The sequence below is a fragment of the Acytostelium subglobosum genome (genome assembly GCF_000787575.1).
Source record: "Acytostelium subglobosum LB1 DNA, scaffold: scaffold13, whole genome shotgun sequence".
Taxonomy (NCBI): Eukaryota; Evosea; class Eumycetozoa; order Acytosteliales; family Acytosteliaceae; genus Acytostelium; species Acytostelium subglobosum.
The window spans coordinates 568,241-583,757 of record NW_012236520.1 but is presented as its reverse complement, the minus strand read 5'-3'; the positions used below and the strand labels follow the sequence as shown (position 1 = coordinate 583,757).

Here is a 15,517-nt window from a genome sequence, read left to right as displayed (position 1 = left end):
AGATAATATATAGGATAGGATATTTTACATGTTGTAGGTATTTCAATCAAACACATATTACAATCAACACACTTTCATTCATTCAAACACACACACAATAACATTCACGTGCAACAACAACAACAACAACAACCACAAGTCAATCTTGTATATTGCCTCCAACAACGACAACAAGTAAATTGACCCTAAACACCACCCTACTATATTTGTTGTTGTTCACAAGCACAACAACACCAATAACAACGACACACACAGACAAGGTTATTAACTCATTTATCAAAGAGAGTAACAACGTAAAGATAGAGATAATAGATAGAGATAGATAGTCAAGCAAATCAAACAAAGAAAGATAAAGAAATAGGAAGAATAATAATTGATAATATAAAGTGGATAGAGATAGAGACAGAGTTTAGGAGGATGACAAACTCATTCTGGAAGGCATTAAAGACTATCTTTATTGCTTTTGGAAATGCACATCAGCACCAACAACAACAACAACAACAACAAGCTATTGCTGATGGAGGTGAGGGAAGTGGACAAGTAGATGATCATGGTGTTGCAGGTTCAGGCAAAGGAAAGTTACGTCTGGGGCATCACCATCATCGTTCAGACACCTCAATGATTATAGACGACGATACATATTTACACGCAAACAAACAAGCAGCTCAACAACATCATCAACAAAGGTTGAATGAACAACAAAAACAAGATACATTAGTACCAAAGTTAACGATAACACCAGATAATCATAGTAGTAGTAGCAGTAGCAGTAGTAGTAATAATAATAATAATAATAATCATGATAGTCATAAATCATTAATAAGATCATTTATAGAAGAGGATAATATAGAATGGCCACATTGGGTACACTCAATAGTACGACGCAATGACTTGTATTTGATCAGTAGGAATGGAATGGACCAGGAGGAAGGCCGTCAAAAGGCAGGCTTCAAAGGCAGGAACTTTGTATATATGGACCGCAAGTTCTGCTCCAAGTTCTACTGGAAGGGCTACAGCTCGATCATTGGCGACGCACCCTGCGAGCGATGGCAGGCCGACAGCGATCTGGACACGGCTGACGAGGACTGTCTGGGATTGGACCCCGCGTCACTGGTGGTCGTGGGCGACACGCCGCCACCACGTCCCTCCGAACAGGCATTCCCCAACAAGTTTAGTGATCGATCACTAGTTGGCTTTGTATATTGGAGTAGCTACTGTGAAGGACCACCCGAGTGTGTCCACGGTGGTGCATTGGCCAGTGTCTTTGACGATTGTATGGCATGTTGTATAAGATATTATTATAACAATAATTATGATGACTTTATTATAAGTAATACAAAGAATAGTAGAATAAGCAGTAACAACAACAACAGCAGTAACAGTAACAGTAATAATAATAATAATAATGATATATTAATAGATGGAGAACAACCTGTACAACTTAAAAAGTATGCAGTAACAGTTAATCTATCGGTAAACTACAAGAAGTTTGTACCATTGCTATCAGTGTCATTGATAGAGGCATGGATAGAGAGACGAGAGGGCAAGAAGATATTCATAAAGTCAACAATGAAGGATCAGAATGGTATAGTTAGAGCAGAGGCCACAGCAATCTGGGTGGTAGTCAACATGCCATCAGACTCTCAACTCAATCCATTCTCTTCAATCTCTACGCCGACACCATCAGGTTCACCAAGATTACAGTAGTAGCAATAACAACTTTACTTTACTTCATTAATTAATTGATTAAATGACCACGACAGCAATGTTGCTGCTCCTTCCCTCCCTTGTAATAGATCACAGACACGAACGAACATTTCCTTTTATGGTGGTGCTGAGTGATTGGTGACCCACAGGTCCCTCAAGTCACGAGTAGATAGTCGTGTGTGAGTGTATGTGGGGTCGATTGATCATTGCACATGATCGTGCCCCTGTACCCCTCAAGCAAGAGACACTGATGTGGTTAATTTTTTGTCGATTCCCTCATCGACTTACTTTCATGTCCATGTAGTTGTGTTTGTTCCATCGCCCACCCATTGAATAACATTCGATCATTAGATGATCTAAGCAACCTTATTCAAACAAACCCATCCAACATCATTCATTCTTTCTTTGAAGTCATCACATCACCAGTAACTTGTTCATTCATTGTTGTCACTTTCACAATCACATTCATTCACAACTTTATAACATTACAAGTACTTATAACATTACAAGACAGACAGATAGATATGTCTAATAACTCATCATTTAATAACTTGGAGGACTATGTCAATAGGTTTGACTACCTTCAGAGACAGAGCTCGATTAATAAGATCTTTGAATCGTTGATGGGTGCACCACAAGCGTCACAACCATCGTTGGGATCATTGACAGCATTCCAATCATCTGGTTCTCTGTCGGCAGCCTTCCAATCATCCGGTTCACTCTCTGCCGCGTTCCAATCATCAGGTTCACTCTCGGCCGCGCCTCACTCTACGAGCTCCAGCTCACTGTCTGCATTCCTCAGTGGAGGTCACTCCTCATCGTCAAGCTCACTATCAGCCGCTCTACAATCAACCAGTTCAAGTTCATTGTCTGATGTACTTGCCAATCAGAGGACTGCAACGAGCAACAATATTGTACAGGATGATAATAATGTACAATCAACAACTACTACTACTACTACTTCTTCTACTCAACCATGTGAACAGTTCACAATTGCAGTACCCGAGCAGACTCAATGGGATGTTGCTTCCTCTGCCGCAGACACTGTCTATGGACTTGGTATAACTACTCAACAACAACAACAACAGCAGTATCAACAACAGTACCAACAACAACAACAACAATATCAACAACATCAATGGAATCAAACAATGTCTGAGGATGCTATAACTGATGATGCATATACTACCGGTGACTTCTCGTCTGATGATGATGACGATGATGATGACGACGATGATTCAATCTTGGAATCAGACAATGTAATGACCGATGATCAACCAAGCAACCTATCAATGTCCACTCCAAATCTACCATCCTACCTACATCCACAGATGATGGAGTATCATCATCAACAGACTCAACAACTTAATCATCAACATCATCAGTACAACTTTAACAACAACAATGTCACAACACAACCAACCTTCTCATTCTCCAACTCCAACTTTAACTCATTCAGTCAACAACAACAGCCAAGTCAACTACAACAATCAAGTCCACAACAATCAAGTCAACAAAGCCAACCAAATATACAAGTTTCCAATCAATCTATCAACAGTAGTAGTGAATCAACATCACTCAATCTTGTTAGTTCACCTCTGTTTGGTAGTGGATCATTCTTGTCACGTCCACTTCCACCTCCATTATTTGTTGGTTCCACGACAACTACCATGCCCACTTCCATGACATCAATGACATCACCATCACCAATGATGTATGCACCAACACAGATATTCTCATCACCTTCCATACCAATCCAACAAACTACAACTACCACAACAACAACATCACCAAAGTCTGTTGCAGCTTCTTTAAACACTGGCGCTGGAAGGATGGATCAATCACCTTACAAACGTAGTGACAAGTCACTCAAGAAGATATGTGACATGCTGTTGGATGTGTTTGCCAATAGTACCGATCCCAAGATCAACCTAGAGTCACTGACCGCCCGTCTACAAGTCAACAAGCGTCGCTTCTACGAGATATTGAACGTCATGGAATGTCTGGGCGTTGTGGCCAAGGAGGAACGTGACTGCTACCACTGGAAGGGTCTACAGAACATCACAACATCACTCTACTCTATATTTGCAATGTCAATGTGTGACACTGATATGAGTGGCGGAGTGGCAGCAGCAGCAACATCATCAGGTGATGACGCTCAAACCTCAATATCCAATCTATGTAGATTATTTATTAGATTATTCTTGGTCAGAGAACAAGTATCGATACAAGATGCCAAGGATACCTACAACCTAACATCGATGCCAGCCAAATGTAAACGACTGTATGACATTGCCAACATCCTAGATAGTTTGGGCATCATCAAGAAGGTGCCCAAAGTTGGTACCAAGCAATACTATGTATGGGCTGCTCCAATCCAAATGGTTGGTGACTTTACAGATAAGTAGTAGTAATATATATAAAATCCTTATCATTTATTATTTCCTTTTAATCCAATCAAAGTTCAATCATGGAGAATGATTGGAGGGTCGAGGGTTGTGGGTCGAAGGCTGGGGTTGGGGGGATGGAAGAAGGTCCCCACACGAAGATTCTTTTGAAGTTGGTTCAATTTGAATCAAGTCCGTCGGACATGCATGACATTCATTCTTTTACAATTGAGCAATTGTTGTATCATTAATTATCATTACATATAATAATAACAACAACAAGATATGAGAGTAACAACAATATTAACTGCTTTGTTATTGTTGTTTACAATTGTTGTTTCGGCAACAACAAAGACAACGACGGAGGAAGCTGCTGGAACACCATTCAATCCACTTCTTTATTCATGTATGAATGATGGTTCAAATTCATTCAAGGTTGTGTTGGGACAAGAGACAGAGTCTGTTGCAACTGCATTGTTTGATGGATTCCCAAATGCAACTGGTTGGATCTACTTGTCAATCAACACTTCATCGGCCTACACTGATGCCGCCCAAGCTCAATGTGCAGGATATCTCGAGGGATACTTGACATATCAAGCAATCTACTTTGGTCGTATCAACTATTACAAGGATAGACTAGGCTTTGATGAGTTGCCAGCAAACCTAACTGCATGGATCGAGGATAATATTGCTTGGATCGTAAGTGTCATCTTCGTCGTCATCATCATCGACATCCTCGTCCCATCAATCATATACTTATATATATATTCATTAGTATACAAACATTGATAAATATACAAACAGTGAATCACAGATGGACAAGACCGATTCATTATATGTATATTGGTATCAAATATCATTGATTATGAATCAGATTGAGAGCATGTTGGTTGGTTATACCGATGCCATTGTTGGTACATCATTGACACCAGTGACATTGGCCGATCTATTCGCTATGAATATGGCCGGTGATATGTTTGATGTGATACCAGCCATCCAATACATGAATGGAGAGAGCCTAAAGCCACCCGCTACCTTTGTCGACCTGATGAAGAGCTCCCATTGTACCGCCCTAGTCAAGTTGACCGACGACCTCTCTGAACTCTACTGTGGACATGTTGCCTGGTACTTTTACTCTCAAATGCTTAGAGTATTCAAGTCTTATACCTTTGGATTCTCGGTATGTAGCAGATTGTAGATTCAAAAGTCACGTGACTAACAATCGATCAATCACTGTATAGGCCACCAGTCAAACAGTTGGTAACCATCAATTGTTTAGTGCATACCCTGCAACATTATCGTCTATTGATGATTTCTATGTGTTGAACACTCAATTGTCAATCTTGGAGACTACCAACAACATCTTTAACTTTAGTTTGTATGAGAATGTTCGTCCACAGTCTGTACTGAGTTGGATGCGTGTGTTGGTCTCCAACAGACTGTCCACCAGTGGATTGCAATGGTGTGAGACCGTATCACTCTACAACAGTGGCACCTACAACAACCAATGGATGGTGATTGACTTTAAGAAGTTCACTCCCAACGTCAGTCTTGCCGATGGTGCACTCTACGTATTGGAACAAATTCCAGGTTATATTGAGTAGTAAGTGTAGTAGGTTAGTGGGACAGTCCCAATGATAACAACAACTACTAACATATATTACAGTGCCGACCAAACAGCAATACTTAGAATGGGATATTGGCCATCATATAATGTACCATTCTATGAGACTATTTATAACATGTCTGGTTATAACTCGAATGATTTGGATGGATCATTGAGACAGGAGATGTCATACATTGGTAATGCACGTGCAATGATCATGAGACGTGACGCCAACAAGGTCTACTCTGTGGAGGACTATCAAATGTACATCCAGTACAATGATTACGAGACTGATCCATTGGCTCAAGACAATCCAGGCAATGCAATTGCCTCTCGTTTCGATCTGTTGCAACAAGGACCAATTGCCATGGGTGGTATCGATGGTAAGATGACCTCTTGGTCAATGGTACAGAAGCAGACCGCATTGGCCATCTGTGGACCAACTCGTATCCAACAGCCATCATTCACATGGGACAACGAACAGTTTGCCAGTACCTCTCATGTTGGTCTACCAACATCATACGAGTTTGATTGGGTAGAGATCACAAAGGATACTTTTACTCCTTATGTACCAAGGACTCCATAAAGATTACTTTATCATCATGGGACCTCCCATCCCTTATTTTGATCAATCATACGACTTTTCGGGGTCCCACTCTGTCACCCAATCAGAATCACTTGATTGATTTTTTGATCAAAAATATGATGACGATGTTGTGTGAGGCATGGTATCCAGGGAGTCCCAACAAACAACAGTGTTGCATTGTTCATTCTCTTCATTCTACATTTTAATACATACATAATATATATATATCACATATTACATCATGTTATTATTTAAAAGATTTATTAGATCATCAACATTCTTAACAACATGTCAATTGTTGTTGATGATTTATTTGTTGACAGTTGTGTTGGCCAAGTTTCATTATTTGGATGTAAAGTCAACAAAGGAGTTGTTTGAGAATACAGATTGTAGACGTCCTGGTCAATGCCCAGACGACAGAATCAATTCATTCAAACGTACATTGTTCTTTTACAATGATGGAGTGGCACGTGACCTAATGGACGGTATGGTGGAGTTGTTCCAACAAAACTCTAATCACTATCGTATACGTAATGTTGGATTCCCTGCATCGTTTGCAGTGTTTACATCATACATGTCTGGTACACCACCATACAACTACTTTGGAGCCTACATCCGAGAGGATAACTTGATGCATCAATTGGTCACACACACTGGACAACCATTCAAGTATGTCGGTACCAAACTGCCTGCCTACGATTCACTGTGCAATGGTGATTACTTTAAGAATGGTGTTGTATTGGAGCGTACGACAGAGACATCGGCATTGTATCAAACATTGTTTCAATGTTCATTGGGCAACTCTCATCAATGTGCCAAACAATACTTGGATCGTGAGGCTGCTGGACGTGACAGTAGTATATTCTTCTCGGGCGATATGGTTGATGAACGTAATCATATGACTGGAAACAAGTATCATCCGGCCACCGTTCAACTGTTGAATGGATGGATCAAGGATATGGCGGCCGTTAAACAATGGGTCGATCAACATCCGGAATACTTGTTGATGATCTTTAGTGATCATGGTGGCAAGACACCCAATGACACTGGAGCACATGGAAGGAATGATCAGGGCAACGAAGCATTCACAATCATTTACAATCCACACCTGGTACCATTGCCCGCGGATCAACAAAACAAATTGATTGATCAAGTTGATCTATGTAGTACAGTGACACAATACTTTATGGGCTCGGGTGCATCTATACCCGCCGAGAACACTGGTCGTTTGGATCCAGCCACCACTGATATGGAACACAAACGTCATCTATTGTCAATCAATTTAATACAGTTGATTAGGTTGGCCAAACATTTGGGTATCTTGGATGAACAACAGTCCAACTCAATGATGGAGTATGAGGACAGTGATACTGTCAAGGCAGTGGCCAGGTTTGAACAGATGATTGATCAACTCAAACATTCACTCAACAATTTCAAACGTTATCCACAGTTTGAATTGATATTCTATCCATTGGCATTGATGTTTACAATGTATCAATTGATCAATAGACGTTATGGATCATTCAATGGATTATTATTTGAATTGTCAGATAATCCAATCACAACATTAATCCCCTATATTATTATAATTATAATATCAACAACATTCTGTGGACTATTATATTATTATCAACAATTAGAACAGAATGAATCATTTAATATTTATATTACTTTATTATTAATAATATTATTATTTAAACAATCCAACAACACTCAACATAATAATATTGAAACACCAAATGGATCAATCACCAAATTCATTTATATCCTATTCACTATGGCAATGATTAAATATATCATTGTACCTCCATTGGAAGGTAGTTGGATATTTAATGTAAGTAACAAATATATTATTATAATATATAATATTGATATATATATCAATTAACTAAACATATACTCCCCCAAGTCAATATATAGATTCAATTATTTGTTTGCAACAATGTTATTATATTTTGAATATAATGGACAAATGGCAGGTATATTGGAAAGGATAACAATGACAAAGATATCAGATAATGATGGTATATTCTATCCATTATATATCAAGTTTGGAACATATTATCTATTATTGGCATCCATATATTTATATGATTATTATTGGACATCATATCATATTATGTTATCAACATTGGCATTCTTTATCTATACAATCATAATTATACATACAGTGGTATTAATGTTTAGTTCAAGATATCAACAATCAGATCTATTCCTACCAGTATCAACATTACTATTCTTTATCTCTACAGATCATGAACGTCTATACTTGATCATATTCATATTACCACAATTATATTCAATCAGTAATATCTTATCATTATCAATCAATAGATCATTGACCAAACATGATGATCCAAGCAACCATGGTCCAACAACCCCAACATCAGAACAACTATTACCATTGGCAGTACTATTGTTGATCAGTAGTGTATTGACATTGTACAGATTGATGGGTATGAACTTTGACATGGGCGATGTATCAATTGCAGTACCAGGAGTGTATGATCCAACGGCGATACCAGAGTTTGCAACATTCATCATGACCGTACACAAACTTGGCTACTTCTTCTTGCTCTGGACATTCTTGGTGCGTCTAGTGACACCTCTACCAACTGTACTTGTACCGAGGGCCGTTGGAAAAGGTGGCAAGTTTACATTTGGCTATACAATCAAACTGTTGGATCAATATGATTGGATCACTACAAGATTGAGTCTACAAGTATGGGATCTATTGGTTGTACTACAACTATGTTCATTGTTTGCCTATCACATTGGACATTATTACTCTACAGGTGTGACTACATCATTCGTATTCACAATTACAATGAGTATCTTTGTATTATCATTTGGTATGACAATGGTATTCTCTACATTTGGTCAATATATTACTATTAGATACCTATCGATCAACAACAACAACAACAATAATAATAATAAGACATCAATATTACAAGGTATACAATAAATACTATATTACTATACTCTATTTCCTCTTTGAACTAACCATTACAAGACCCAAGAATGTACCAATTATTGTTAGACCAATTACAACCAACATCAATGGCATACTTATACCATACTCTCTTGGTGAAAAGTATTGATGTATCCAATGATCATTATCTATGAATGGCTAAAAGATGTTGTGATTGTTAGAGATGTGATGCATGTTTAGTTAACTAGATATAACATACTGTTACAATGACCCATATAGAGTAATATATAAAAGCATTTATACTAAATACAAGTATAGATAATCCAATACATCTATCTGTAACTGCCTATATCATTGAATGAATGAATGATCGAGGTAAGTAAAGTTGAATGTGGTCAATGTTTATAAATGAGTGTTGTTGATATACATACCATTGTCTATATATATATGTTGTGTATGATACTATATATTAGATATAACAAGTTCTATTTACATTATCTATCTATCTCTATGTATGTTGTCACTAACTGTTTAAGAGTAACTGTTTCGAACTTCCAATTGAATTGGATCAATGTTTGAAAAACTATTTATTTTGATTTTGTTAACATACTTTACAAAACTATGTGCTCCAAACTCACACGAATGTGTGTGAGTGAGCGACAGGATGTCCTGCTGACTCGCCTCCTCTCGCATCTGGTTCATAGTCCACTTTATCAACTTGCTATTGCTTCACACTTTGGTCACATATCACAACAGGAACAGGAATGGGTGTGTATATCTTACTATCTCTATATCAATCTAGTGTAGTCGACTACAGATGAATCAATCAATCGAACGATGGATAGAATGAAGGATTGAAGGATACCTTTCAAACAAGTTACTTGCGAGAGAGAACGATGTTGATATATCTAGAATCCTGACGAATGATTACGATTACGATATGATGGTGATTGTGACTACGACTACAAAGACAATGATATCTATCCATCAACTTTATCACCTACACAAACTAACAATCATTCAATCAATCAATCAAACCAATCAATCAAACCAACTATTTCAATCAACTACTACTACAGGTGCCTACAAATACTTACAGGAACTGTACAAGCATAAGCAGTCTGATGCTATTCGTTTCCTTCTCAGAGTTAGATGCTGGGAATACAGAAACTTGCCAGTGTGCCATCGTGCCACTCACCCAAGTCGTCCAGACAAAGCCAGACGTTTGGGTTACAAGGCCACTCAAGGTTTCGTCGTTTACCGCATCCGTGTCCGTCGCGGAGGCCGTAAGAGACAGGTGCCAGGCGGTCGCACTGGTGGCAAGCCCAAGACCCATGGTGTCAACGAGTTGAAGCCATCGCGCAACTTGCGCTCCGTCGCCGAGGAGCGTGTCGCTCGTCGTTGCCCCAACCTTCGTGTGTTGAACTCGTACTGGGTCAACCAGGACTCGACCTACAAGTACTTTGAGGTCATCTTGTTGGATCACTCTCACCAGTCCATCCGTAACGACGCCCGCTACAACTGGATCTGCAACCCAGTGCACAAGCACCGTGAGCTCCGTGGTCTCACTGCCGCCGGTGTCAAGGCTCGTGGTTTGAACAAGAAGGGAGGTCGTCATGCCGCCAAGGCTAGACCTTCAGTCCGTGCCAACTACAAGAGAAGAAACACTCGCGTCTTTAGAAGATACAGATAAGCAGGTAGTAGTGGATGACATGTTGAGGGATCATATCGACATTGACAGAAGCTGTTTAGGATCACGATCACCAAAAAAGTATTGGATTGGACAAATAAAATCAACCACCTTATATTCCTTGGAAACCAAACAATAACAACAAGTTTGAGATCTTTAGGTTTTTGATTGATTGGACATTACATTGATATGATGATCATGACAGAGAGTATGTGGGAACTCCAATCATGATTAATGATCAATTGTGTAAGGGGTTTCTGGTACAGGTAGCAGGAATAAGCCCAACCAAGCTGGATTGTCGAGTTTGAGACAAAGTGGATAGTTGGTGGTCAGTTTAGTGATCCAGGACCACCCGCCAGAGTCTGGCAGGTAGAGAGGGTATTGGGGTTTATGATTGTACATAAAGCTATTCAAGTGGTGAATGGTAAACTGAGTGTCTTCCACACTAAAGGTGGACAGTTGGAGTTGACAAACATTTGTAGATGGTGTCCAACCTGTTTAGTCTTTACAGAGTAGAGGGTAGAGAGGTAGAGAGGTAGAGAGGTAAGGGTGGGTCAGGGTAAGAGCAAAGTATAAGGGCAAGGGAAAGGAATAAGGGCAAGGGAAAGGGTAGGGTAAGGGAAAGGATATTAATAAGGGTAGAGAGGTAAAGAGAAGACCTCTATCAATCTAACTTGTTTCCTCCTGAGCCGGCTTGCCATGACAAAATCGTTTGGATGTCATTTATAGATCATGCAACCTAGTTTTTTTTCATAATTGATCAATGGTGGGTTGTTTGAGTTATTTGTTTGAACTTTGTATAACTACCAACTTTTTTACTATTATCTGTTTGGAAAATATATTTTTTCAATTGATTTTTTTTTTTCACTTTTTGAATTTTCGTTTGTGGACGGTGTGTTTTAAGTGGGTTTGACGAACATTCATCACTCACACACATTTGTTCATTCGTTATTTCAAACCATAAATCATATAATTGTTATAATTTCAATTCCTTAAGACCGGACTTGTTTCTATTGATCATTGGCTCCCTTCGGGGACCAAAATTATAAAATTGGAACGATACAGAGAAGATTAGCAGCGTCTCTGCGCAAGAATGACGACCTAAAACGAGAAGTAACAACATTTTTTTTTTTTTTAGCCCTCTGTCTAACTCTGGTGGATGAAGTACACTCATGTGTGTGGTGTAAGTGTCTTGTCTTGTGGAGACCTGATGTTGTGTGGTCATGGGTGATGGACTACAAGTGATTAGGGATTAAAGTATAGAAGTTGTCTAGTAGGTCATAGTGAGGTTGGTTTGGAAGGTGACCAGGACAGGCTTACAACAGCCGACCTAAACGCGACTGAATTGTCAACGACTGCCGGACAATGGCTTGCATGACCACGACTGGCCCAACAACGACTTGCAGACTTAACCACGACTGACATGAACACGACTCGCTTGACAACGGACTGCCGGAATACGACTGACCTGACGGCAATGACTGACATGATAACGACTACCTGCTGGAATGCGACTGGCTTGACAATGGCAGATTTGAACACGACTGACATGACAAAGGCCGACCTGTTGCCCAGACAACGATAGGCTTTAATACGACTGGCTTGAATACGATTGGTTTGAGCATCCGACAACACAGGCCTGACAACGACTAGCATGAGCACGACTGGTACAGTTGAGTGCAAGTACTTGAGGTGCAAACAGTGTGAGGGGCACATGCAGGTCGATGGCGACCGGATATCCCAAACTCGATGTCGAGGCTGATCACGGCTGGTCCTCACAGTGAGGAACTCAAAGTGTACACTGTAAGTATATATGTATACTCTAGTCAAATAGATCTATAACAATTTGACCACGACTTGTTTAAACAAGACTGGCCTGACTACGATGGCTTGAACACACATGCCTGACTACGGGAGGCTTGAGCGACGACTGGCATGATCAACTGCAGGCTTGAACACGTCTAACCAACAACTACGGCTGAATTGAGCGCGGCAGGCCTGGCAACGGCAGGCTTGACCGCACTGGCCCGACAACGACTGTGGCAGGCTTGAACACGGTTTGACAGCAACTGGCTTGAATACAACAGGCAGGCTGGACGACACAGCTGGCTTGACAACGGCTGACCTGACCACGATTGGCTTGAGCACACATGCCAGACCACGAATGGTCTGACATGACCGACCAGACAACGGCAGACTTGAACATGGCTGACAACGAATGTCTTGAACACGACTGGCCCGACTTGACAACGACAAGCTAGAACACGACAGGCTGGCTTGACTACACGACAGGTTTGAGCATAACAGGCTTGAACACGACTGACCATGGTTTGCTTGAACACCACTGGCCTGACAACGTCGGACTTGAACGACGACTGGCATGATAACAACGGCAGGTTTGAGCACACAGACCTGAACATGACTGACCCACGACCACGGCTGGATTGAGCACGACTGGCTAGACAACGGCAGGCTTTACCACACTGGCCTGACAACGACTGTGGCAGGCTTGAACACGAATGGCCTGACAATGATTCGGACATGGATTTGCTTGAGAACGACATGCCTGACAACGACAGACTTGAACAACAGACCGGCCTGGCCACTGGCCTCACAATAGCTTGCCTGAACACGGCTAACCTGACAAATGGCTGGCCTGGCTTCTAACAGCCGACCTGAACACTGCTGGCCCGACAACGACAGGCTTGAACACGACTGACTTGACAACGACAGGATTTAGCATGAATAGCTTGAACACGACCGGCTTGAACATGATTGGTTTGGAAAAGTCTCGTCCGACAACTGCTCTGCTTGCTTGAACACGACTGGCTTGAGCACAACTGGCTTGAACACGACTGCTTGAGCACAACTGGTTTGGACATGACTGACCCGACAACTACTCTACTGGCTTGAACACGACTGAACTGAATACGACTGACATGGCCACACTGGCCTGACAACGACAGGCTTGAACATGACTGCTTGACCACGGCAGACTTTAACCAAGTCTACCTGGACGACACCTGACCACTACAGGCTTAAACACAACAACCTGACATAGGCAGGCTTGAACTTGACAATGACAGGCTTGACCACGACTGGCTAACAACGGCAGACTTGAATACATTGGCCGGACAACGACTGGCATGAACATGTCTAGCTTGAACACGACTGACCAACACTGGCCTTACGACTGGTTGATGACAACGACAGGCTTTAACACTCTGGCTGATGATAATGACTGGCTTTAAGGCTCACAACTGATGACTGAGCGTCTCAATTCAGTTCAGTTAAACTGAACGCTCAGTCTCATTTTCTGTCGGATCCGTCTTCAGTTATAGGCTCAGTTGTAATATTCGACTCCTCAGACTGGTCAGTCACTCAGTTAACTGAACTGAACTGAGCTCAGTTAGACCATTTGACTGAACTGATACTCAGTTGTGAGCCTTAACTGGCTTGAACATGACTGACCACTGAACTGAACACTGGCTCTTCAGCTACTGCTGGACGACAACTGACCACGACGGCTTGACAACGACTTGCTTGAACACGACTGACCTGAATATGACTGACCCACAACTACAATTGGATTTAACACGACTTGTCTGACAGCGACAGGCTTGAACTCAACTGGCAGGTTTGAACACGATCGGCCCTAAAGCGATTGGCTTGAACACTCTGACCTGACAACGACTGGCCTGACCATAACTGGCTTGACAAAGACTGGCCTGAAGGTGGTTACTTTACACTACCAAAAGATACCAACAACAACAGCAGCACATACCAATACGTATAAGCCACCAAACACTGTCGACAGTTGACTATGGATTATATATGATGATATTTGGTCGATGGAAAGAGAGGTAATGGATGAATATGCGATGGTGGCACTCAACTCTGGCCAGGCTGCGATCATCCCGGGCTTAACGATGGGGAGCATCCACTCGACTTACATGTGCTCGCTGGGCGCTCTCTCGACTGGAGACATAATTAATGGCAATTGCCATCAACACGTACCCCGCCATGGAGAACCTACCGCCATGGAGAACCTCATGGATCTCCTCAACACCACTGACCTGATGACAACGACCGGCTTGACCACTACACATCGATGTGTACTTAGCTGAAGTTACAACAATACAAATTGACCCAATGAGGAACATGTTTATATTGACAGAGCTGTTGTTTACTTGTTTGATTATGTACAATGTCGACATTTAATTGAGTTGTTGTTGTTAGAGTAATATATTAGTTGTGCATTATGTTGTATCGGGATATGATTGGTCCTTGCTGTCCAGCTTGACTCTAGTAGGCCACTTCTTTTGGGATTTAATCAGGTCTCCATATTAACGAATTGGTATCTACAATTAGAATCGATGGCTTGTCCAAGTCTGAGAATTGCCGATCGACCATCGAACTTGAGAGTCGGATTCCCACAATCGTTCTTGCTACACTACCAGGTGTGTTGATTGATATAGGCGTCCTTGTCGTTGGCTGGAAGTGCTCCGAGCCGAGTGCTGAATCAATTGAGGCTACAAAATTGACTATTGTTCTTTTTGTTGGCCATCTTTGTTCCCCATTGAACACCCAACAGCTCCGACGCCAT

General features: G+C 41.1%; 6 protein-coding genes across 6 annotated transcripts; 5 read left to right on the top strand and 1 right to left on the bottom strand.

The window, feature by feature from the left end:
* Window positions 1-915: 915 nt before the first annotated feature.
* On the top strand, window positions 916-1,707 carry SAMD00019534_069070 (hypothetical protein; the record flags this gene model as incomplete). The annotated part of the gene is made up of 2 exons (XM_012898019.1): window positions 916-1,273; window positions 1,421-1,707. The coding sequence occupies 2 exons, from the start codon at window positions 916-918 to the stop codon at window positions 1,705-1,707; spliced, it is 645 nt and encodes a 214-aa protein (XP_012753473.1).
* A 524-nt stretch (window positions 1,708-2,231) lies between these two features.
* On the top strand, window positions 2,232-4,115 carry SAMD00019534_069060 (hypothetical protein; the record flags this gene model as incomplete). Its single annotated transcript, XM_012898018.1, has 2 exons — window positions 2,232-3,805; window positions 3,893-4,115. The coding sequence occupies 2 exons, from the start codon at window positions 2,232-2,234 to the stop codon at window positions 4,113-4,115; spliced, it is 1,797 nt and encodes a 598-aa protein (XP_012753472.1).
* A 264-nt stretch (window positions 4,116-4,379) lies between these two features.
* SAMD00019534_069050 (hypothetical protein) lies at window positions 4,380-6,283 on the top strand (the record flags this gene model as incomplete). Its single annotated transcript, XM_012898017.1, has 4 exons — window positions 4,380-4,793; window positions 4,870-5,274; window positions 5,336-5,697; window positions 5,761-6,283. Coding segments are annotated over 4 exons (1,704 nt in total), but the record flags the coding sequence as incomplete, so codon positions are not given.
* Window positions 6,284-6,764: 481 nt separating this feature from the next.
* Window positions 6,765-7,746, top strand: SAMD00019534_069040 (hypothetical protein; the record flags this gene model as incomplete). Its single annotated transcript, XM_012898016.1, has 2 exons — window positions 6,765-7,675; window positions 7,737-7,746. The coding sequence occupies 2 exons, from the start codon at window positions 6,765-6,767 to the stop codon at window positions 7,744-7,746; spliced, it is 921 nt and encodes a 306-aa protein (XP_012753470.1).
* A 992-nt stretch (window positions 7,747-8,738) lies between these two features.
* SAMD00019534_069020 (hypothetical protein) lies at window positions 8,739-10,914 on the top strand (the record flags this gene model as incomplete). Its single annotated transcript, XM_012898015.1, has 2 exons — window positions 8,739-9,138; window positions 10,301-10,914. 2 exons carry the CDS (start codon window positions 8,739-8,741, stop codon window positions 10,912-10,914), a joined length of 1,014 nt encoding a protein of 337 aa, XP_012753469.1.
* SAMD00019534_069030 (hypothetical protein) lies at window positions 9,279-9,419 on the bottom strand (the record flags this gene model as incomplete). The annotated part of the gene is made up of 1 exon (XM_012898014.1): window positions 9,279-9,419. A coding segment is annotated over one exon (141 nt), but the record flags the coding sequence as incomplete, so codon positions are not given.
* Window positions 10,915-15,517: the final 4,603 nt, after the last annotated feature.